Below are 25,752 nucleotides of genomic sequence, written 5' to 3' on the forward strand. Positions count from 1 at the left end.
ACGCTGGCACGTGTTCTTGTCATTGATGCTTGTTAAGCTTTTTATGTGCTAGGCCCTGTGCTGAGTTCTAATGTGTTTTCTCCTTTACAACCTTTTGAGATAGATGGAACCAGTGTTATCATTATCCCATTTTATAGATGAAGAAACTGAGGTTTGGGGAGCTTAAGTCACTTGTCCAGAGTCATGCAGTAAGTGCAGGAGCCAAGATTCAAAACAAGCCTGAGTATCTCCAAGCTATAGCTCTTCACCACCACCGTCTATGCTCAAAAATATTTTTAGAACTGAATGGAGAAATCTAAGGGAAAGGAAAGCACGGTCCCTAGATTTTAATGTCTTTTGTGATAACCATACGAAATCTTTCGTCTCTTTCAAATGTCGTTGAAATGAAACTTGAAAGGCTCCATTTTTCATCTTCTACTTAGTAAGAATGGGCAGGTGTCTTGGTAGTTTGTGATGTGTGTCCCGAAGCTGGCCCCTTGTAGTGACGCTGACGCTAGTTTCTGCTTCCAAGCCTCCTCCTTCCTTCCAGCTCCTTGTGTACCAGTGTTTGTCTGCTGCCTACGCCACCTGCCCCTCCGTGGGTGTTTGTAGGCCCCCCTATATTCACACGGCAACTTCTACTAAAAGAACCTTCACCCCAACATTGGCACAGATCGGGGGTCGTGGACCTCTGATTGAATAAGCCTCAGGCTTCTTGATGCCTGTGTGAGCTAGGGCTAAGGGAGATGGTCTTTGGAGTATTTCTTCTTCTTCTTTTTTTTTTTTTTAATATTTATTTATTTATTTATTTATTTGGTTGCACCAGGTCTTAGTTGTAGTAGGTGGGCTCTTTCATTGTGGCAGGTGGGCTCCTTTGTTGCAGCTCTCGGGATCCTTAGTTGTGGTTCCTGGGCTCCTTAGTTGCGGCTCTACAGCTCCTTAGTTGCGGCATGCAGACTCTTAGTTGAGGCATGTACGTGGGATCTAGTTCCCTGACCAGGGATCAAACCCGGGCCCCCTGCACTGGGAGTGTGGAGTCTCATCCAGTGCGCCACCAGGGAAGTCCCTGGCGTACTTCTTAGGGAGATCAGAGTTGCTGGGTCACCTAACGTGATTTCTAGAATAGTATGGATGGGGTAAGGCTAAAAAAGGGTAGACCCATACCAGTACCCAGATATCCATGTAAATGTGTCTCCTTCAGAGTTTCAAAAGTAGTCACTTAAAAGACAAAACATTTCCTTGAATTGTACACCCCTTGCTTGGTGCCAAGGAAGAAAGGACCTAGGTTTTGCTGTCCGTAGGCTCTGGGTTCAAAGACTGGCTTGTAACTTATTACCATTATGTAAGCTATGCAGCGTTGCTGAATCCCAATTTTTTTAAGTCTTTTTAAAATGGGGATTTAAATGTCATGCTTATTTGATTGCTGGGAAATTTCAGTGAAATGTGATACGTGTCTGTTACATAAGGGTTGACAGTAAATAATACTTTCTTTTCCTTTCCCCTTAAGTCATCTTTTCCCCTTTAGACATTAAGTTCCTTAAAGAAGACAGAGTTTTTTTTTTTCTTACTCATCTCCATATTCTCAGCATCTAGCAGTATCAGACATGTATTTGCTGAATCAAAGAAAAATCTTTCAGAAAGGTCTTCAGACCATTTGTTCATTCACCTACCAATCGTTAGTCGTGTATGTACAGTGTATCAGGCACCGTGCATGGAGGAATTCAGTCAACAGCACAGATACAGTCTGTGTCCCCACTCTTTTCTAGTCTAGCTGGGAGAGAAACATTTCACAGATAATTAGAGCAATGAACAACTTAGGGCCTTGAGGTGGGAGTTAAATTTTGGACATAGCTGTAATCATTTGGCATCAAGTCCAATGAGTAAGGCTTCCCAGCAATACTTGAAACTGTTCTTGGTCAGATCCAAGAAATAGCAATAAACTGGTACCTGTAGTTGCTTCTGAACGTCCCGAAAGAGGTGTCTTTAAAGTATTTTTGAGGAATGATGGCAGCATTGGGATGAGTATAAGCACATTATTAAGTCTCTCTCTCTCTCTCTCTCTCTCGAGGCAGCAGAGTTGATGAGATGGGATCCTTGGAGGGAAGGTGTTCCAGGAACATGGACCGACCTGGAATAAGGCCTAAGAACAAGTCACGTTAACTGGGTAATAGGGCAGTGAGCATGTCTCCTGGAGAGGAGAAGAAAAGGAGAAGGGCAGTGCTGGCAGCTTGTAGCAAGATTTTTATGTAGACAGTTGGACTTAAAACTGTGTCCAAAAGTCACTAGATGGCCCTAGGGGAAAACACGGGACAAGAGGTGAGTTTGTGTTGGCATCGAGAAATGCACTGAGTGAGATTGTCTAATAAGGCTTATTCATTCATTCAGTAAATATGTAACGAGGGCTGCTATGAGCCAACAGGCACTGCCCTGGGTGTGAGGGACATGGTGGTGAGCAGGACGGGCAAGGCCCCCTGCTCAGGCCAAGTTTTCTCTCAACGACAACCTTCCCGTCTGGGTGAGAGGGAGGGCCTGGGGCTCCAGTGTGGTTTGGGGGTCTGAGAAGCACGTGAAGGTGAGATAGACCCCCAGCCGTGGACATGGACACAGGAGAATGAAAGTCCAAGCTGCAGCAAATCATCGACCTCAAAACAAGGAACTGTGAAGGAGGAGACCTAGATCCAAAGTCAAGGGCAAGGTCTGCTGAGGACGTCAGGCAAACATGGGCTGGAGAGACTTGACCTGGCACAAGGCAGGATGGGAAGTCCCAAAGGGGGACCCACAGCTGAGTCTCTGGATGGGGAGGAAATGCTAAAAGCTCTGGGTAGGGACGGTAGAGTAAAAAACCTACAGTCAGCTATAAAAAGTTTTCTAAACACCCTTATTGAACTAGAAAGCGCGTATTGACAGTAGTTTGAACTGAGTGGGGTTTCTGTTTAGGTCTTAGGATACTCAGGACCATTCAGAGATTCCCAACTTACCAGTGTTTGTCCTGTGATCTGGATGTAACGCACTCGAGGCCAGCCTCTGGAAATTAGACTGATGTAGTTTTCTAGTCTGAACTGAGGAAAATTGTACCAGTTCTTCTCTTCCCAATGATCTAATGTCTAATGTTCGTACATAAAAGGGTATAATGTAGTGAGACAGTGCATATTAATTTTTTTCTTTTTTTTTGCTCTGGATGAAAGGAATGGGCAAGTGAATCAGCACGAGTCTTTGGACCTCGGTCTGAAAGCTCTGGAAACCATGGCATAAGAATAATAACATCATGGTTGCCATGGCCTTTTTACCTATTTTAACTGAATCAATTTACTCAGAACCTTATCAATCAGTGAGAACAATTGTCTCCATTTTGTAGCTGAGAAGACTGAGGTTCAAGTCTGCACCTCCCCCCTTTTTGTAGTTTTTGTAGTTTTAGAGGGAAGAATCAGTGTGGAGGATATGGAGGAGCGTTTGTTCAGGGTTCTAACTTATGTTGTTTTCTAGTCTTGCCAGTGGGGGAAAGCAGATATGGATGGTTAGCATTGGTGAAAGGATACGTACAAGTTTCGTTAAAACTGTAAGGTTAGTTTTAGTAAGAGGCTGAGTATTTGGGGGAAGGGGATGTGCCTTGTCAAAGGTCCTTATGGAACATTCTTCCTTTCAAGAAGGTCCTTCAGGTGCAACATCAGTCACAGCCTAGGGAGCCTGTGTTCCTTTTCAACACCTGCTGTACCTACTGCGAGGAGTCACGTCAGGCAGGTGAGGGCGGGTCTGAACCAGACTTGCTCTCAAGGGATGTTGAATCATGTCTTTTACTCCTTATGGAGCTTTCCTTCTGCTTTAATTCTGTTTTCGCCTAATTAGATACACATTTCCTATGATGAGGGCAAACTATCTTTTGAGAAGTCTAAACCTCGATTTTATGGTTCAGATTTCTAGATGGTAGAAATAATTAGTATTCAACCACGTGCCCCAGAGCTTTAGGAGTGACAGCTGGCTTATATTTCTGGGCATCTCCTAAGGATTGTGGCCGAGTTCAGGAATGACCCAAATGAGGACAGGTTGCAATGCACAGTGACTGTTCGTACTGGGGAGGAGAGCTGAAACTCTGCAGAGTGACGTCCTGCACGAACTCGTTTTTCAGCTCCCAGGGAAATTGGTTGGGTAGTTAAAGGGAGAAAGAGAGAGAGACATATTGAGAGAGAAGAAGAAAGGAAAAGACTTGACCTGATGGAGCCTAAACTCCTGTGTATTTTTGCTGAGTGCTCAGAGCTCATTGTCTCTGAGTACAGGGGCAGGAAGGACATCTAGCCCCTTCGTCCTTCTCTATAAATGGCTGTCAGTCTGGATGACTCTAATGACTGATTACTGCAATTGGAGAAATGAAGGACGAGGAACATGGGTCACCTGTAGCCCGTGTCCATCCAGAGTTTAGGATGTTCCTGAAAGGATGTGCGATCGCGTCCCACCTCATCCTCCATTCACCCCCGTGCGGTGCTCGCTGCCCCAGGATCTAACCTGCTGTGTACGATATGGTCACTAGCAGCTCCATGAGGCTGTGAGCACTAGAAGTGGCTAGTGCTGTAGAGAAACTGAATTCTTGACCTATTTAGTTTTTTTTTTTTTTAGTTAATTAATTTATTTTTTTTGGCTGTGTTGGGTCTTCGTTTCTGTGCGAGGGCTTTCTCTAGTTGCGGCAAGAGGGGGCCCCTCTTCATCGCAGTGCGCGGGCCTCTCACTATCGCGGCCTCTCTTGTTCCGGAGCACAGGCTCCAGACGCGCAGGCTCAGTAGTTGTGGCTCACGGGCCCAGCTGCTCTGCGGCACGTGGGATCTTCCCAGACCAGGGCTCGAACCCGTGTCCCCTGCACTGGCAGGCAGATTCTCAACCACTGCGCCACCAGGGAAGCCCTATTTAGTTTTAATCAATTTGAATTTTAAAATGTACTTGAGTCAGTTATTAAAAATCTTTAAAAATTTATTTGGAACAGCGTTGGGTGTGCGAATTTACCTTTTCGGCTGTAAATTCTGTGAACTATAAAGACAGATCAAGTATTTGCAGTGAAAATTTAGTGTCTGATTTGAACGGTCATGTAAACTAGACAGTAAATTTCAAGGACTTAGTATAAAAAAAGTAATACATCTCAATAGCTTTATATCTTGATTATACGTTGAAAGAATACTTTGGATATGTTGGGTTAAATGTAATATATTATTTAAACTAATTTCATCTGTCTCTTCTGCATCAACTAGAAAATGTTAAATTACACATATGGCTTGCATTATATTTCGGTCAAACGTGCTTGTCTAGATAATGCCTTAGGGCATCCATTGGAAGTGTGATTAGGACTTCCTATGGGAAGTTGCTAGACTTCAAAAGTTAGAGATACATTTTCCCCATTGTGTTACTGTGGTCTTATATATGGATGGGTTTATGACAGTTGAGGGTTGGAAAATGGGTTTTAATAGGAATAAGTTCATTGAGAAGATAGTTTTCTCTTCATCAGAATGATTTTCAAATGCTTTTCACCCACTCAGAAACCATGGATTCTCTTGAGAACAAAGAACTATATACTACATCAGTGCTTTGTCATTTGTGTCTGCCTGGTTCATTCACCTTTTCTTCAGGCAGAAGTCTTGGTGATTGTCAGCATAGATTTGATTGGCTTGTGGCAAGGAATATAAAGTAATACAACTAGAGAGGAATTCCATAGCAATAAAGGAAATATTAGCCTTTTTCTAAGCTCCTGTTTCAACCCTACAAGCTCCAAGTGATTTGTAGAGTCCGTATTTCAACTTTTGGTTAAACTTCCCAGATCTTCCTATTGATAGGTTTCAGTTGTTGGCAGCTCCGTGTCGGAACTGTTGACACCACTGGTGAGGCTTGGCTAGCGATGCTGTAGCAGGCTTTCACAGGGTAGCTTGCAAGTTGCTTCTGAAAGACGCAAAGAGAATTACAGCCCACTCGAGGACTTTCAACACCTGAGTGAATTTCAGATGATAAAGCCATCTTCATGCCACAGTTCTATCACTGTTTTAGAATTGTATTTTGCTTAAAGGAAGAAGAGATAAAATACTAATAACATCAAGATGCTTGGAAACTGTTGAAATTTTTGTTTTATTGGAAGGACTTCGGTTTCCAGTGGCTTCTTTGGAGAATGTTTTTTATCAAGGAATGAATAAATAAATCAGCTAGGTTCTTAAGTGAGCTACCCTTCCCCTTAAGGGCCACTTTTTACACAGACTTTATCATGCTGACCAAGAGTTTAAACAACACTAGAGACAGAAGGTAACTCCAGAGAAAGATGACATCTTTGGGTTTAGGACTCTGCTCCCTCCAGAGCAGTTATGGGATTCGTTCAAGAATCTTGTCAATCCTTCCACCTCAGTTCCTACATCTGTCAAGTAGGTTTTGTGCTGGTTTTGGTGACATGACTCCTAGGGGTGTTAGGAGGACATAGCAGCATGTCATGGAAGGACTTTCAACTATCTTGGTGAAGACCTTAGTGGGCTGGAGATTTCTACTCGTTTAGGGTTCCAAGATTTTATTAAGAAGTCAGCTGCTTGGAGGTCAAGGCCTTCCTCCAGGCTATAGTCAGTTGACAGTTCATGTGCAAAAATAAAGACCTAATCACTAGTAGCAAGGTTACTTTGGGGAAAAGACGCATCCCACTCGCCATTTTCGAGTGGCACACAGGCAGCCCTGACAGCCATCATGGGGATCATGCATCTCACCTGGGGAAAAGAGGCTCCCCGAACTCCAAGCTGCTGGATGCTTGAGCCAGAAAAAGGGGGTCTGGGGCCTGAACACATGAAGACAGACAGACCCTTCTGGGTGTGGGGAGGGGGAGGGAGGGCAATCCGGAAGTGGAATGGGTTTTCGTTCCCTCTAGCTTCTCCATCGTTACCCTTGTCTTGGCCCTGCTACACACGTCAAGTTCTTAGCCGGTGCTAAGAACATGAGCTCCAGGTGGAGCTCTGGAAAGTGAAGCTGAGCAGCCTCTCTGGGGGTGGGGCTGGGGGAACTCCAGAGGCAGTTGGGAGGGAAGAGGAACCACTGCAGACACACCTGTCTGGGGCACTTGTTCCTCTGTGGGTCAGGTAGTCATCAGGCAGAAACTTCCTGTATTACACCAATAATCTCTATTTTATGGTTAAAGGCAGAACAACAGCAATTTATTCAGGAGGGAAGGACAATTAGCAAATGGGTTAATAAGGTTTCTTAAAAACTACTGTGAAAGATAATCATTTAGCATGTGTCTGGATTTACTCTATTTATGTCTTGATTGAAGATACTGATTCTCAGCCTTACCTCTCTGCATATTGGAATCCGATGAAGAGCTTTAAAAATAATGATACCTGGCTGGTTGACTTGGGTACTGGGATTTTTTTTTTTTTTTTTTTTTGCAATTAAAGACAATCTTTTAATTTTTTTATATTCTTTTTCATATTCTTTTCCACTATGGTTTGTTACAGGATATTGAATATAGTTCCCTGTGCTATACAATAGGACCTTGTTGTTTATCCATCCTATATATAATATCAATAGTTTGCCTCTGCTAATTGATAACTGGGATTTTTTTTTTAAAGCTTCTCCAGATGATTCTGACGTGCAGCCAAGATTCAGAATACCTGATTTAAAAAATGTATATTTCCCAAATGATTAGATGATCCTGAGTCCCTGAAGTATGTGGAAACTCAAGCATATTTTTCATGTACTGTCAAGCACAATAGTTGTAATGAAGGCACAGGATCTTATGTAAAATAAATGATTAGTCTTAACAACAGGGCTACAAGAGTGCAGCGCGTGAGTTTCTTTATTATTTCAAGCCGCTTCATATTCTGTTAATGACTGTTGTCATCACATATACACACACGCTTCTATATTTCATTCTCATTCCTGTCATTAAGTTTTTAGAATGCTACTAATGCTGGTAGCATTTCTCATAATAATATTCACCTTGTCAGCAGAACTTGTTTTCAATCATCAGTTGTCAAAAAAAAACCCCAAACTCCCAGGTCTTTCTAACCACGACCACAGTGGAGGGAAGGATGCCTTTTCTGAGTTCCTGTAAGGAGTCATGTGTCTAAAGATCAGGGAACGTCTATGGTTTCTGACAAAGTATATAAGAAATTACTTGCCAGGATGGTTATTACTTCTGGAAAAGTTTTTCTAAAAGAGGAGATGCAGGTGCGTGACCCTCTTAATCCATGTTCAAGATTGCGTATTGGTTACTTCTGAGTTCCAGAGGCTGCAGGTTGGGCAGGCAGATAAGTTCTGCCTTGATTCTTCAGTCAGTCATATGTGAGGTCACGGTCCATCTTCAGTTGAGGTTTCAGTTAATTTCCCACTCTACACCATGAAGACGGGTTTAATTCTTACGGCACGCGTAAAAAGTAGTGCTTTATTTGGGACTTTACAAATTTCTCATTGTAATGATGCGTTGCATTTATAGAGAGCCTTTGTTTCAAGAAACGCGTAATATTTCACAAGCTTCATGTGACTTATATTTAAAATAACTTTATGTGATGGTAAAGGCTGGGTATTTTAATGCCAGTTCCTCAGACGGCATACGCTGAGGAGACGTTGACATTTGTTTTATGGTGCTTTTCAAGTATAGTGTTTTTAATAAGGTTTTGTTGAAAATTATATTGGTAGGAAACATTTTCCCAGAGACATGAATCTGTACCAGACCTCGTTTGCACTTGTTACTCTAGGTATTGTTTACAGGGCTTTTTCTATTTCTATTTCTTCGTCAGCCTGAAGCGACCCAGGGATTTTCTGATACATGTAGAGCAAGGGAATTCGTTCAACTTGACCCTGGCAGTGGTTGTCACCCAGCCTTCTCCTTTCCTGATTGAGGTGTGTCGGGGGGCCGGGTTGTCTCCTGGTTCATTGGAAATGGGCAGCATCTAGTTAGGACCTTGCGGGACTTCACGCAGACTTCAGTGGGGCTGTTATTTTAGAGACTCTCTTCAGCATTTCTCTGGATTGCCCTCATTTGAACTAGAATGCAAATCTTGCTCTGGTAGCCTGTTTTTAAAGCCTCACGTTTCTCATTCGGTGTGTGGTCCATTTCAGCTGTCGACATTTTGTAAAGATACATCACAGGACAAAAAGTCTTTTCAATTGTAAAGGGGGTCTGAGTTGCCTCCCTTCCAATCACCTCCAGCAATCAGCTGAGGGTGTGAGTTTAAAAGCTTCTCTTTCTCTCTCTTCCTTTTATAAGACTTTCATGTGCAGTCACTCACGAAAAAAATGAAGATGGACTTAAGCCCAGAGTGATGCTGTAACAGAAAGAGGAAAGCTGCTTGGGGATGGGGAGAACGTTTATGAGGCACGAGAAGACAGGTGGAGAGGGAGGGAGGAATGTACAGGTTCAAAGCATCCCTTTGGGGCTCTTCTGCTGCTTCCACCTCTGGTCTCCACAGAAGCCTGGCCCTCATCCTTTCCTCTGTCCCAATCTTAAGGTCCCGTGAGTCCCCCGGGAGCTCGTACCCAGGGGCACAGGCAGGTAGAACATGCCTGGAAGGTATCTCTCCTTTGCCGGGAGAAATTGAGAAGCTCTCTCTAATGGCGCCCTTGATACAACTAAATAGTAACACTCGCAGTTGATTACTCGTTAGCCCCAGGCAGGGACACTGCAGATTGGCTAATTGTAATAGCCAGACCATTAGAGCGAACAGCATTAATGGAGGAGAAAGCAGCTAATCAGGAGCCGAACTTGGCCTCGCTTTGTTGTGGCCAGGATATAAGCTGCTGTTCATTTGAGTACGTGTTTCTTCTGCTGTTAGAATTAGTTAGGAAGAAAGGATTCTGTGACCCTTTTTCAAAAGGTGGATCAAAACTTAGGGGCATTTGTGGATAAATCCCACAGCAAGACGGTATTTTTCCCAGAGGTGACACCAGCTGGTTCTGTATGAAGTCACACCACCTTTCTTATACTGAAGCGACCCCACTGTCAGTAGGACATGCGCTTCTGGGGTTTCCAGTAGCGGTGATGTTTGTTGCCGAGCTCACCTAATCTCCACCTTAAAAGAAGTCATCTGTATCCTGGCAGGGATTAGGGGTGTAATCTGGGCCATGGGGTGGCGTGCGTTTCATTTTCCCATCCAGGTCTGAAGCCTGTGACCTTGCCTCCGTCAGCACTGGGTTCCAGCCAAATGAGCTAAGCATCCTTCAAGCACAGACCTCCCTGTGAAACCACAACCTGGCATGAAAAGGAATCACAGCTTGAGATTCTGCTTACTACTACTCATGTCAGAAATATTTAAGAAATTCAGAAGAGAAAAAAAAAAAAAAAGATTCATAGCATCTCAGGGTTGGAAAGGATCTTAATTAAAATGTTTTAAAATTAGGACAATAAAGAAATCTATTTGAGTTTTTGTCTTTGGTGCTTGTCTTCGAAAGGGTTACTCCAAGTTGTAGATACTAGTAATTTTTCTAATTATATTGGGTAGACCCCTCGGATCGTGTGAGGGGCCTCTGGGGACCAGTTGATGGAGAAGGGGGAGAGTGGTCTTCCTGTTTTGTTTGGCTCTGTTCTGCCCACAATGTAATTAATAAGCATTGACTCGCCAGGAGATAGAAGATCACGCAGAAGCAGCATCTTGGACTTAGTTATAAGGCACCTTCAAGTTCTACTTGAGTTAATTCCCAGCGCAGGAACACCTTTAAGAGTCACCTTTCAGCCTCATCTTAAATTGGCTTTAAAGGGAGCAGTAATCAGACACAGATTCCTAGGGCACAGGTGTGTGTGGCCGGCCCTGCCCTCTGGGGGGCTAAGGGGAAGCCTTCGCTCTGCCTTATACTAGCCCTTCTGAATTTGAAGACCTCTATTTGGATCCTTTCAGTCTTTCCCCGCCGCAAGCCCCCTGAGTGCCTCCATCACCCCTTCCTCATTTGCGAGAAGGGGAGGGTGCATCTTCAGAGCCCTGGACCAGCGTCGTTGGATGGCAGCCACTGTGATTCCCAGAGGCAGACTCGCTCCTCCCGGGTTCGGAGCTCTGCCCACGAACAGGCCCCGAATAAACGTTGACGGGGCCTTTCCTCCTCACTGCTGCTGTTCGTCTCACCTGTACGTTCAGATCTGCTGCTCTTGGGTAAATGGGAAGGTGTTGAGTAAGGGAAATGGTTTTTGTGGTTGTCGAAGAAAATGTTGGAGAGAAAAGGAACATGGTTTTATTTAAAAATCCCCTAAGATGAGCTTTCAGTACGAGGTAGAGTCCTGAGAGGCGCCAGCAATCTGTAAATGCCCTGACGGCTCTGCTGACGGAGCCCTACAGGTAACACGCATCCCTGGATGGATTCTAGTGTCTACCCCCGCTCAGGGGCCACGCCAGGAGAACTCCCCTCGCGCGTTGCATTTAGTCCCCTTCCTTCAGGTGAAGGCACTGACGCCCTCCGTCTTTGTTCCCAGTAGCAGAAGCAACAGGCTTAAGACAGTCAGCACCCTGGCTCAGGGGCCTCCGTGGAGCGACCCTCGGGGACCCCACTGGAGTTCTGTGAGGAGTGAGAGCACAAAGCAATGAAATATTCCAAAGCTGCAGCTGTTCTTACAAGCTTGAACTTACCTCGTGGGAGTCACCATTAGTTGTGAAGCCATTGTTGACGGGCTGGCCCTACTTCAATGTAATTTCTTATGTCTCCTCTTTTTACCAGCCGTACCATCTCCCGAGCTGGTGACTTGAACAGATTGCTACCCCCCTGCCATCTTCAGATCAGGTTCATCATGTGGAATGGGGGTCATGATGCCTTCCTTGCAGGGTTATTGTGAGTCTGAAATAAAATAAAGGCGTTGTGGGAAGTATATTCCAAGCGCTCCCTTAATGCTAGCTTCCCTCCCTGGTTGTCGCAATGACTGTGTTTTCCAACCAAGATTGGGACATATGTTCTGAGGAGTGTATGTATTTATGTATGAGTACCCATATGTATTTATGGGTAAAGTGATGCAGAATTTTTTAAATTAATTTTTATTGGAGTATAGTTGACTTACAATGTTGTGTTAGTTTCTGCTCTACAGCAAAGTGATTCAGTTATACATATACACATATCCACTCTTTTTTAGATTCTGTTCCCATATAGGTCATTACAGAGTATTGAGTAGAGTTCCCTGTGCTATACAGTAGGTTCTTATTAGTTATCTCTTTTACATGTAGTAGTGAGTATATGTCAATCCCAGTCTCCCAATTTATCCCTCCCCCGCCCTTTCCCCCTTGGTAACCATAAGTTTGTTTTCTACATCTCTGACACTATTTCTGTTTTGTTTTCAAATAGGTTCATTTGTACCATTTTTTAAGATTCCACATGTAAGTGATATCGTATGATATTTGTCCTTCTCCGTCTCACCTAGTATGATAAGCTCTAGGTCCATCTGTGTTGCTGCAGATGGCAGTATTCCATTCTTTTTTATGGCTGAGTAATATTCCATTGTATATATGTACCACATCTTCTTTATCCATTCTTCTGTCAATGGACATTTAGGTTGCTTCCATGTCCTGGCCAGAATTTTTAATATTGGGGCCATCTTAGAAATTCTAGGACTTAATGGTGGTAGAATTCGTAATGCCTGGTACAGGCCTTGGCTCCTAGTGGATGCTTGATGAATGCTGAAAGATTTCATAACAATCATAGGGAGAACAAAACCTTAATGACCTTTTACAGCAGTGCTTGATTGCACGGCCTATTGCTAATGCTTCTTTTTATTCATCCAATTGTGCATCGATAACTTAGTTCTGGGCAAAAGAAAGACTTAAGGTGCTTTGACTTAATTATATCTGTTTGATAGACACAATACACTGTCTTCTGATTTAGGGTAGAGTAGCCTTAAGAAGGGGAGGAAAAGGACTGTCTATTTCAGTTCTAAGCATGTAGGAATCTACATAGTTCAGGTCCCAAACCATCTTCTTCAGTGCCCAAAAGCAAGAGCACTCCTTGGACAGGTGAAGCCGGGCTCGTCAGAAGATCCCCACGTCAGTGTGAAGGTAGATTGTGGGGCGTACCCTCCCCCCCAAGGGCTGAATGGGCGTCTGGGTGACCGAGGGGGATAGCTCCAGAGACCAGGAGTGTAGCTCCTGCCCATCCTATTTTCATGGGGTACTCCCATTTTTCTTGCTGGAAATGACTGCAAGCATGTTAAAAGCCAAAGACCAATTGGGGGTGTAAAAATCGGATGACTCAGCACCAACAGGGATGTTTCTCTCAGGAGAGGAGCTGGGCACTAAGAGGGGAACCGGCTCGGGTCACTTGTTTAGACATCTCCTGGAGCCTCTGTGGGAGGGAAAGACAGCATCACAACTTCACTGCTGTGATTTGATGGACCTGGTTTTCTACTTCGCAATTCTTATTTGAATCCCTCACATCCTAAGCTATACTGTTCTCACCCCAGATCCTAAAGTGTACCCTGTTTCTTTCTCGAAAGCTGCGAAAGATATCGTGGACTGTGGCTGTGTGTAAATTCAGCAAAGAAGAGTGACGTTTGCATCTTTCCGCAAGTCCTTTAAGTTGATCTTGCTAAATTTGGGGGTGAACAAAATATTCAGTGTAGTTTTTCAAGTGAAAGAACTTGGCAATCAAGAGTGTGTTAGTTTAGGTTGTTGTGTATTCTGTTTGCACCCCTGGCACCAAAAACCTAGAAAACTGTGCAGCTCAGAATTCAGTCTTGTTCAGTTTTTTGGTGATGCGTTGCTTTTGCTTATTAATGAAAGCTTATTTAATGAAAGCCAAAGCCACCGCTTTGAATTATTCTGCAGCCAGAAAGGTGTAGTTAAATAATTGTGTATTCAGACTTCAGTTGAGTGAATCTCAATAGATAGTTTCCCATAGGAGAGATTTCTTCTTTTAGTCTATAGAAGATGACTGTAGTAGAAGCATCAGCTTTCCCAGGCAGCTTTCCTAAAAATCTGCAGGGTGGAAAAGAGAAGGAAATCCTTCCCTCAAAATACTGAATATTACTAGCATGACCACTGTACCTGTGGTGCCTACTGTTTCCCATTTTGTCTGGGTTGCTGGTTTTCAGTGCAGTGAAGGGACACCTAAGTGTAGCAGGATGAAAAGTGCACCTGCAGCATTTTTACTGTATTTCCTTGGGAAATGGTCCATGGGCACCACTGTTTCCATGACACTCTTTGTCCTCAAGACTTTACACAGGCTTCAGAAACCATCACTGGGGTAATCCTGGCATTCATAACGGGGATGGGGGCTATTTCTGGAAAAAGTTCCTAAATCATGGGCATCTCAGCTCTACAGTCAAGAAATCTTTGAAATTACCTCTAAACCGTCTTTTTGCAAGTACTGTTGTCCCTCGGTATCTGCAGGGGGGTTTGGTTCCAGGACCCCGAGGATACCAAAATCCACGGATGCTTAAGTCCCTTATATAAAATAAAATGGTGTAGTATTTGCATATAATCTGTACACATCCTCCCACATACTTTAAATCATCTCTTTATTACTTATACAATGTAAATGCTCTGTAAATAGTTGCCAGCACATGGCAAATTCAAGTTTTGCATTCTGGAACTTTCTGAAGTTTGTTTTCCCCTGCATGTTTTCAATCCGTAGTTGGTGAATCCCCAGATTTGGGGTGGTGGACTGTACAACCAGACTTTATTTCTGTTTTTCTCTATTACAGAAATGCCTTATCTTTATTTCCAGAAGGTTAGTATTTAATGGTCAGTAAGCTCTAAATTTCTCAGCCTTTCAGCTTTTTCAAAGAGTTAGTGACGTAAAAACAAACGTGTAAATGCGCTGGGGGATCCCCATGATTTATAGAAGCGCTATATTAAATAATTTTGAAAAGGAAAGCCTTTTTTGGTGATAATAATATTCAGTTTTTATCTCTTGTCCGTAAAAGGCAGCCATGGGGTGGGCGTGGAGGAAGGAGAAACGCCACTCTCCTACTGAACACAAGACATATAAGCTTGGTTTACGTAGTAGTCACAGGTTCTAAGCAGTTGGTTTAAAAATGAGCAGAATTATTAAGTCTTATTAGAGAAATGCAAATCAAAACTACGGTGAGGTACCGCCTCACACCGGTCAGAATGGCCATCATTAAAAAATCTACAAATAACAAATGCTAGAGAGGGCATGGAGAAAAGGGAACCCTGCTACACTGTTGGTGGGAATGTAAATTGGTGCAGCCACTATGGAGAACAGTATGGAGGTTCCTCAGAAAACTAAAAATACAGTTGCCATATGATCCAGCAGTGCCACTCCTGGGCATATACTCCTGGACAAAACTATAATTCAAAAAGATACATGCACCCCTACGTTCATAGCAGCACTATTCGCAATAGCCAAGACATGGAAGCAACCTAAATGTCCATTGACAGATGAATGGATAAAGAAGATGTGGTACATATATACAATGGAGTATTACTCAGCCATAAAAAAGAATGAAATAATGTCATTTGCAGCAACATGGATGGATCTAGTGATTATCATACTAAGTGAAGTAAGTCAGAAAGAGAAAGACAAATACCGTATGATATCACTTATATGTGGGATCTAAAATATGACACAGATGAACTTATCTACGAAACAGAAACAGAGTCACAGACACAGAGAACAGACTTCTGGTTGCCAAGGGGAGTCGGGGAAGGATGGATTGGGAGTTTGGGGTTAGCAGTTGCAAAAACTATTATATACAGAATAGATAAACAACAGGGTCCTACTGTATAGCACAGGGAACTATATTCAATATCCTGTGATAAACCATCATGGAAAAGAATATGAACAAGAATGTATATATATGTATAACTGAATCACTTTGCTGTACAGCAGAAATTAACACTGTAAGTCAACTATACTTTAATAAAATAAATTTTTTAAAAAATGAGCAGCCTTAGATGGGCACCTTGTGACCCTTCATGGTCGGGGATAGAGCTCACTTTCAACAGTGTGCTTGTAGCAACCCTAACTCCGCATTCCATTTAACGTTTTGAAAGCTTTTCTATAATGGTTAGTAACATTTACATTTCATCCTTTGCCTAAAACTATTTTTAGCCTTATTTTCTCCTTCCAGAGCTTTGTGCTGCTCTTCCAACCCCCCCTTCTCAGAGGTATTACAATTGGCCTTAGAAATGGCAGTGTTCCCTTTTCTTCCGCCCGTTGGTTTGATAGGTTGCGTCTGCACGTTTGAGAGCAGCATGTCTCCTTTTTCATCATCTAAACAATAATGTAACCACATCACGGCATTTTTAGTCACATCATTGACCTCTGCCGGCAGTGTATCCCCCTCCAACGCTTGAATGCATTAATGTCACTGTCGGCAGCATTTTAATTTAATTAGAGCAGTGGTTATAATCCTCTTGGGGAAATCGTTATTCCCCTCTGTAATGTTGAAATAAAACACCTTTGGTTTTCATCCGACTGACAGTTTGCTCTCGAGGTGAATGCGCTGTAAGCGGGTACTCCCCTTCCCTTCCTTGGGGTTGGACCAGAGGGGCAGTTCTGAGAATAAAGAGGTTTCCGTTACTGGGGGGAATCGGATGTTAGTCTCTTTAAGCCCCTCTGCCTGGACGTCTCCATCGGAGACAGCGGTGTTTTTTTCATATTTCTAACTGCTGATAGTCTGATGATTGTGCCACGGTAGATGTTAAGTGCATGGTTAGAATAACAGATTTTAAAATGAGGACCACATGAGTCACCCCAGAGATTGACAGAGAGACAAGGGACATAAGTCTGGTGGGGGATGCCCAGGTGTGTGCTTGCTTCTCCTCGGAAAGGAGCCCACACACCGGACGGCATCCTTTCCGGGGTCCCCTGAGTGCTGTGCTGGCTGCTAAACCCAGGGTCACGGTAGTGTAACAGCCGCTAGCAAATTGCTCAAGACCCTAGAAGCACATTTTGCTTTTCCCCCTCTTGGTCAAGATACCCACCCTTTCTTTTGTTACTGACAAATCTCTTCATGGAAACCTTTGAAAAGCGCTTCCCATCCCAGGCTTAAGGTGTCGCAATGTTGCTGAGTGGAATCCATCATCAGGAGCGAGAGGCATTCAAGTTCCACAGTCACTCGGTGTCTGGCCTTCTCTTTACAGGTTTCATCGTGAAATAGCGAGGTTGTCTTCATGGGGAATTGTTTGCACGTGGGGGGGTGTGGCATAAAAATCCGAGGGCAAGCCCTGAAGTGTGGCGTTCAGTGTAGCAGGAAGGACTGGGAACCACACACAAATGTAAACACACAGGGGGCTGCCTGCAAAGAAAGCACAGTGAAAAGAAGGTGCAACACAACGATGATTTAGCAAGTCAGAATATATACATTTTAAAGGTGATACCTAGCTTGACTCTTTTTTTTGAAGTATTTACTTATTTATTTTTGGCTGTGTTGGGTCTTCGTTACTGTGCGAGGGCTTTCTCTAGTTGCGGCGAGCGGGGGCCACTCTTCATCGCGGTGCGCGGGCCTCTCACTGTCGCGGTCTCTTGTTGCGGAGCACAGGCTCCAGACGCGCAGGCTCAGTAGTTGTGGCTCACGGGCCCAGTCGCTCCGCGGCATGTGGGATCTTCCCAGACCAGGGCTCGAACCCGTGTCCTCTGCATTGGCAGGCAGATTCTCAACCACTGCGCCACCAGGGAAGCCCTAGCTTGACTCTTTTATCAGCAGGCTGGAGGTCTATTTCCCCACGAAATAAAGTAAAATCTGCCTTGAGGGCTCCATCCTTGATGGAGTTGGTGAGGGTGAGGGAGCGGGGAGAGGTGGCCTCACTCCTGTGGACTAGTTATAGGATCTTGTAAGTTTCTCCTTGCTTTAAGAGAAGGTCACCGTCTTAGGAAATGCCATCTTCTTTTTTTCTCACACTCGTGGCATGCCATTTGAAAGCTCTCTGGCTGCACCGTGTTTTCTTCATCAACAGTTTCAGTTCTGCAAAAACCCTTACAAAACAGAAAGCTATTTCTGGGAATAAAGTAACGGTAGATAAAGATATCGAGATGTATATTGGGACTTGGGTGGCAGTGGGGTGTTATTCAGGGGTTGAAGTGTATGGAGAATTTGTTAAACTAGAAAAAGACTACGTTTAAAATGTTTAAAAAAGCCTATCTCACCTTGAAAAACCCCTAAACAGATTTCATATGTTTCCCATATGTGTGTTTATGTCTTTGACTTTTTCACCTCAAAAACCCCAAGCCGAACACCAAAAATATAACTCCTCCTTAAGTTAGAGTTACTCAGAATATGTGTGATGTTTGGTAAAGTTCAAGAAAAGTGAAGTTGAAGGTTTTGCCTCTGGGTGACCTTTCACAGGACGTCTCCATTGATCCAGAAATGAAATCTAGGGTGTATGTGTCTGCCCTTAATTAAGAAATTCACCAGGAAACTTTAGGATGTGTGTTTAAACAGAAATATTCCAAAGGCCCTAGTTGCCGGTAGAGGATGCCTCAGGGAAGGTATTGTGATTCCATTCGGAAATTACAAAAATATGTATATATTCATTTAAAATCGAAACTTCCTGCCACAGCTGCCAAACTTTCCAGGTTATGAGCAGAAGAGAAGCTTCAGTTTGGTTACAGGGCTGGGGGACTCCCCTGCTTCCCTTTGCATATTTGATGGAGTATAAAATGTTAGAGAACTCCTTCCAAAATGTAAACACCCCTTTCGTTTTATTTGAATCTGTGATTTTTCTTTTGCTCGATTTTTGTTTTCACAACGGCATGTTACCGATCTCCTCCCGCCCCATCTTATTTTTGGACCATGTGTGTCCCACTTTACTTTGCCCTGTTAAACCACAGAAACTAACAGAAGTTGTGTTTATGTGTGGACTGCAAGTCAAACTAGTTGGTATTCGTCGATCTAAGATGCAAATTGCGCTCCTCTCCCCGCTGTACACCATAGTTGGTTTCTTGCCATTAGTTGCCACGTTTTTAACTTAAAACTAATCCTTCCCATCCCATCCAGTTGTTTTAATTGATCTAACAAACGCCACCTGTTTGAATTTAAACAGTGTATGTGCTGGGTCTCCCCTCCCCCTTTCCTTGTCAGTTGAGTAAGAATCTTCTATTAAACCATACTTCCTTAAATGCAGGTTATTCTTTGCATGAGCCCTGAAATGCTTCAGAAGGAAAGGAATTATTGATTCTCAGATGGAGCATGAGGGGACAAGGAGATAACTGTTGATGTGGCAGATAATTCCCTGCGATGAAGGGAAAAATGAAACACTGGAGATTTTTGGTGGTGGTAGCTGTGTCATGAGATAGGTAGGTGATAGACAAATCTTGCTCGCAGATTTATTAACTAAAATCTCGAACTTATAAGCCATCACTTTGGGCTCACCTCTCACTGGATCTGAGTGTGGAATCCTACTTTGATTAGAAGATGGGGATATTGCCAGAGAAGAGGGAAGGTGGTTTTAATGTATTGGTGACATTAATTATGTGACCGGAAGAGTAATGTTTGAGAGAAGGAGTCTTTAACGCCATTCTCTTAGACATATTGTTTCATTCCCTTGGTCTTGCCTCCCCTCTTGTTACTGGAACAAACAACTAGTACAGAGAGAAAAAAAAAAAAAAAAAAAAATGGACACCTATTTAGCCGAGTGCAAAGGAAAAGCCCGATTTTAAACCTTTCCCGCGTTTTGTTACAAATCCCTGATGCTGGCGATCTGAAAGACAGCTGCACAGTGTCTAGAGAGGGGACCAGCGCCCAGACGCCCCGAACCCGCCCCCTCGCGGATGTCAGCCCTCAGTTCCAGGCTTTCATTGTCTTTTCCCCCCCTCCCCTCTTGCTGCCCTTCTTTTTAACAGCAGGAACGGATTTCATATACACCCCCCGAGAGCCCGGTGCCCAGTTACACTTCCTCGACGCCGCTTCATGTGCCAGTGCCCCGAGCGCTCAGGATGGAGGAAGACTCGATCCGCCTGCCCGCGCACCTGCGTGAGTGTTCGCGCGCCCGGGGATGGACGGGGCGGGGTGGGGGGGGGATTGGACGGGACGGACGGACCGACAGCCGGACAGAAGGATCGACCGCTGTTGGGGGGGGGGCCGGGGAGGCGGGGCTGCAAGCCGGGCAGGGGCGTGCTCTGAGATGGTTTTCCCACGACCTCCCGAAGCTGCTTTGGCATCGTTCGCCCCCTCCCACCTGCAAATGGCTTTGAAAAGCTTGAGCTTCCTGGCTGTCATTTCTCTGCCTGTTCATTTCGTCTCTGACTATGACATACTACCCGCTGCAGCTCAGCAGGGCGTCGGGGCCTCCACACTTCTTGTGCTGCGGGGGCCAGGCTCCAAAGCACCCAGCGCCTGTCCTTTCCTTTCTGTCTTTCTTTCTTGAGCTGCCACCCAGCCCCGATGATCCGGCATGCCGAGCGCAGCCGGGGAGAATGCGTCACCTGATTGCCACCCTGGTCGTGGTGTCCAAGAAAATGCCAGGTTCTCTGGCTTGACTGCTAGCCTCAGGGCACGAGTCCAGGTTATGGAGGACATGACATGGCAGGGCGGGGGTGGGGGGGGTCACCTTGGCCCTTCCCTAGTTGATTCCTCATGACTTGAATGGTGGCCCAGTTGTACTTGCCGTCTTTTCCGGGCGTGCTTGTGCTTCCCAGGTTATTCTGCCCCTCCTGGTCCATCCCTTCTCAGAAAGCAGGAGGTTGCCTGCTGAGAGTGGGGAGAGGATGCAGGCTTCTCTTTCCTCTCTCTGTGCTAATTCGGCGGATCACATGACTGTGATGCTGGGAGGTACTCGGGGTGCATTGCTGGCGTACCCCTTCTCCCCGACAGTGAGGATGGTGGCTGGGATCCTTGCGGGGAGTTGGGGGCCATGAGAACCCTTCCCCTCCTCCAGCTTGCTGCATCCATCAGTGTTTACAAAGACCCTATATACTAGGGTCAGCACACTCCAGCTTCAGTCTACCCTCTTCTCCACACTGAACTTTTAAAGAAGAGATTGGGACTGTGAAGGTGCCATGGTCATGATCGAGGGCACAGTTGTACTCAGCAAAATGGAGTTCTGTGGCACCAGTGAGTGTTGTGAGCAGACAGCCTGGGAAAGAGACCACTAATAGCCTTTTTTACCTCCCCAAGCTGTTCTATGACCAAGCTGTTCACTTCAGGACCGTTCACTTTGGGGTGGAACATACTCAGGCCATGCAGAGAAAGCACTCCTGCTACCTAATCTCCTTCATTTATTCGTTCGAAAAATAGTTACTGATTACCTGCGCTGTGCCAGGCACTCTTCTGGATGCCAGGATACAGAAATGAACAAAGCAGACCCAACTCCTTGCCCTTATGGAGCCTGAAGTCTCCATAAAGAGAGAAAAAGAAATAATGAACTCCTGTCCCAAATAGGCTGAGGTTTCATGGCTTTTCCTTCCTGTACGTTGACACAACCCATCCCCCAGCCCCCAAAAAGACCCTAACTCTTGGTTTGTCTCTGGATGACTTCACATATGTAAGCTCTTTTACCATAGAACTGCCTCTCCATAAAAAGTTACCATGGTAAAACGAACTAACAAACACAACGAACTGACCATCAGGAGATTGTAATTCTTAACTAGTTCTGCTGTTAGACTAGCTGTTTGACTGTGAGTCAGTCCTCCTAACACTCAGTTTTCCTACCATACAAAATTGTGATTGGACAGGAGAATGTTCAACAGCCCTCTTAACTTGAAAATATTATGATCTCACCTAAGATATCATTTTCCCTACTTGGAACTGTTTCTTCCATACCAACACTTTAATTTTTTTCTTGGGTAGACAGTTTCCTCATTGAGTCACAGCGGTGCTGCTTACCACTGTTTTGTCAGGCCCTGCCATGTGCCTAGCACACAGTCAGAGTAGCTAATAGCTATTGTGGGATGCCTCTGTACCAGACACTATGTGAAGTCCTTTATGGAAATTATTTTATTTAATTCTCACAGCGATCCTTGTAGGTATTTTTGTTATATCCATGTCACACATAAGGAATTTAGGGCTTAGAGAATTTAAGTAACCTGCCAAGGTCACACAGTCAGTAGGAGATAGAGTCAGGGTTCAAACTCAGTTCTGTCTGACTCCAGAGCCTGGGCTTTTATCTATTAGGCCATGATGTAAGTGTGTTTAATGGGTACCTCTTGGATGGATGAATGAATTCAGGGTTGACAGTTAGCCGCTATTCACTGATGTGGCCAGAGGGTTGGTTTCTGGCTGGAATCTGTTCTAACTGGTGGATCGGTTGTTGAATAGTTTGCATATCTCCCTTGGATGGATGGATGGGTGGATGGATGCCCACGTAGAGAATTATCAGATATAGAACTATAGCACATTACTGCCGGCCTTAGAACATAATCAGTTGTTAGGTTAGGGATTCAGGTCATGGTGATGATTTTGCCTGAATGCTCCTGTCTGGCAGCCTGACTTTAGAGCCTTCCTTGGAATCTGCATCAGCCCTATTGTATCACCATTTGTTCCCACATCTGGAATGAATCCTCTGAAAGTGGAGGTTCCCAGGCTCTGTTTGTCCTCGGCTGGGACTTTCCACAGGAGGCTGAGCTGCCCGCCTCGCTGTCCTGTTCCAGCACTCGGCTGCCCATCGTGCTGTTTGAGAAACATCTCCTGGAGTGCCTAGGATGGTTGAGGCCGTGTCGTATACTTGAGGATGCATCCCAGCTGGGTTTCCAAACCGAAAAGAAAATAAATATTCTAACAAGGGAATTGGGTTATTGCTGTTTGAATCTGGGATTCCAGACAATTCCCGGTGGAATGCTCATGGAAAGTACGGGGAAGAATCCGAAAGCCAAGACAGCAGCAGGACATTTATGGTATTGCTGGGTTGAAAGCATTTTTAGCTGCTTGTTTTAAAGAGATACTCACCAGACTGGTATGCCTCCAAGTGGCTTCTTTTCGCCCTCTGTCCTCATTGATCTCCAGATAAACCCTTTCTCTCTTAACCCTTTCTTTTTCTCCTTTCATTCTTAAATCAACAGATAGCCTTTCCTGGTTAGGGCAGAAGGCAGGGATCATAATATTTAAGGTTCTCATACTGCAGGTTTCTCACCATTTTGTTCTGCAAACACAGGGCAAGCTGAAGACACAGTGTGACAACTTAGGAAGCTGTTGAGAAGTAGAAAGTAATGGCTTTTCTACTTGCCTCTGATAAAAAAAACAAAAACAAAAGTGATAACTGGGGCAAGCACGAAGTGGTGATTCTAGAGGACTTGAAAGGGACAGGCAGGGGCAGTCTGGGCCAAGGAGAGGAGGGGGAGCCAATGGGAGAAGGGCCAGCCCCGTACCATCCTGGTCTGGCCTCCTCCCTGCCCTCCGCACCCCCAGGAGTCCTGCGGCAGCTTCCTGGAACTTCCTTGTTGCACCAGGAGAGCAGACACAAGTTTGTTTATTGAGAAGATAGAAAGGTGTTTTTTCCCTCTTCCTTCCATGTAGGGTACTAAATTTTTTTTTTAAAGCTTGACGCTAGAAGAGCTGAAGTGTGACAATTACAGCAGGTAGGTAAAAATGAAAAGTTCCATTCTTTTAATTTATTAATTAATTTATTTTTTGGCTGCGCGCGGCATGTGGGATCTTATTTCCCCCCCACCAGTGATCGAACCTGCACTGCCTGCTTTGGAAGCATGGAGTCCTAGCTACTGGACCGCCAGGGAAGTCCAGAAAAGTTCCATTCTTTAAAGGGAACGTAAACCTTTCATAGTACCTTGAGAACATTTACAGGACCGTGGCGCCCAGAGAGTGCCTGGAGAAGATCACTCTTGATTCCCTGAACGGTGAAGGGCCTCCCTGGGCCCTCCTAGTGTGAAGGAGAGACTCCCTCTGGTTTGTCTGCCCAGGGACCACTTTTTCTAAACTCATGGCCGGTGGGTGCCGAGGGGGCAGCAAAAGGTGCCTTATGAGCTGATGCCAGCCCTGTGAAATACTCAGCCTCAAATCGCGCTGCCCCGGGCCGCCCACGTGACCACAATGCGTGTATTTCAGATGCATGGGGCAGAATTTAAATCGCTAAACGCCTCTTCCTTATTAAATTCCTTTTAACAAAATCGTCTCGCATTTAGTCGACAAAATTGCTTCTAATCACAGGCTGACGTGATGCCGCCTGCCTAAAGCCTTTGCCGTTTGCGGTGCCAGTTCGCTCTTCTAAAATTCCTGTGAATTGGTATTTAAAAATCGGAACCCAGGACTCATTCATCACATTTAATAGGGTTACGGTTTATGACGTTGCGGGTTCATAAATAGCCGTAATAGCTACTCAGAGTTTTCTAGAGTTGGAACACCAGAAATAGTCCCTTGGCTCTCCTTCCTTTCCTTGTGAATCTTTCAGAATTCTTACATTACTGCTCCTGCGCGAGTGTTTAATAATTTAATTTAATGCCTTCCTTTGGAAACGTTACCTCGTGGCTCACCCCCTTGGGCGGTTTTGCAGTCTCAGCAGAGTGACCGAGTGTAAGACAGTCACGAGACAAGCAAAGCTCGGTTAGAGCCAGGAGAGTGAAAAGAGATGCAGTGCCTCTCTTTGCTGTTGAGCGGAGCAGCCAACAATTTTATATACGTTCAAGTTCTTTCCGTTCCCAAAGAAGAGGCAAAAAAAATGGGAATTAAGTATAATCTTAGTTAGTATTCTATATTATTATAAGTAACAAAATGTGTTCATATATGTGGTTTCATTTAATCATGCAGCAGTCCTAGGTGTTACTAATCCTCTTTTATGGATGAGATGACCATGGCTCAGATAGTTGCACTGAATTGTTCACATTCACATGGCATGTGAAGAATCTAACGTGATTTCTATTGCAGAAGTCACCATTTAGCCTTCTTAGGAGAAAACGTAATGGCGGAGTCTCCCGGACTTGAAAGCAGAGGCAGTGCTGACTGTTGGCGTCTGGGTAGCCGTGGATGCGGGGAGTGGGAGCAGCTAGGGCTCCAGTAATGCGCTTGACCGTTCATTTGTGCTGAACCTCCCAACAGGCTGGCCTGTCTCCATGGATAATTATTTCAGTTTTGCTCACGCATTCCTCCTGCACCTCCCTCTTTACGCTAGTGAGCTGAGATTGAAAATCCAGTATCTCTCTGCCACCAGCAGGACAGCGCTGGCTTCGAAGGGCCCACCCAAGTCCCCACATTCCCTGGCATTTCATCAGGAATGACCTCTTGGGAACAGGGCCCACTGCTGTTTCGGAGTTTCTGGTTGAAAAAGCACAGCAATATAAAGGACTTGAGTTCCGACAGACCTGAGCGGGCTGGCATCCCAGGGCTGCCTCTCTCTATTAGAGAGATGAGTTCACCTCTCCAAGGCTCAAATTTCATAAAACACCTACTGATGATGGTTTCTTTTCTTTTCTTTTTTTTTTTTTTTACCTTTACCCATAAATATGTCTGTGTATTTTTTCTAAGAACAAGGACATTCTCTTACATAATCACAATGATTATCAAAATACGGAAAATATTTTTGAAATCTAACATATTAATTTCAGATGCACAACATAACGATTCAGTATATGTATGTATTGTGAAATGAGCCTGGAGATCATCATAGTTAAGATCTATCATCACACATAGTTACACTTCTTGCTCTTGTGATAAGAACTTTTAAGATCTACTCTCTTAGCAACTTTATTTTGGTCTGTTTTGGGTTTTTTTGTGGGTTTTTAAAAAAAATTTTATTGAAATATAGTTGATGAGGGTTTCTTATAAGTATCAGAGCTAATTTGCATGTGGCGTCTTGCACACTGGCGAACAGTGGCCAGGAACTCATGAGGGCTCTATTTCAGTTTCCACAACTGGTAAATCGTGTGTTGAGGAGGGGCGTCTTCCCTTTCAAGGGCCAAGAGAAGCATGGACGTGCTTGCTTGTTTCATTAAAGAAAGGGCCTGGAGTTCTGTCTGCAC

General features: G+C 44.5%; 1 protein-coding gene across 4 annotated transcripts in view; it reads left to right on the plus strand.

Moving 5' to 3' along the window:
- ETV6 (ETS variant transcription factor 6) overlaps positions 1-25,752 on the plus strand; it is a 239,134-nt gene that overhangs the window by 80,266 nt on the left and 133,116 nt on the right. For 2 of the 4 annotated variants that reach the window (XM_068560970.1, XM_068560974.1), the window contains exon 2: positions 19,693-19,822. In XM_068560970.1, coding sequence (XP_068417071.1) covers positions 19,693-19,822 — 130 coding nt within the window. Of the gene's footprint in view, positions 1-18,989; positions 19,147-19,692; positions 19,823-25,752 lie in introns of those variants that run through there. The other 2 variants (XM_068560973.1, XM_068560971.1) reach the window with 2 other exon arrangements.

The sequence above is a fragment of the Eschrichtius robustus genome, chromosome 13 (genome assembly GCF_028021215.1).
Source record: "Eschrichtius robustus isolate mEscRob2 chromosome 13, mEscRob2.pri, whole genome shotgun sequence".
Lineage (NCBI taxonomy): Eukaryota > Metazoa > Chordata > Mammalia > Artiodactyla > Eschrichtiidae > Eschrichtius > Eschrichtius robustus.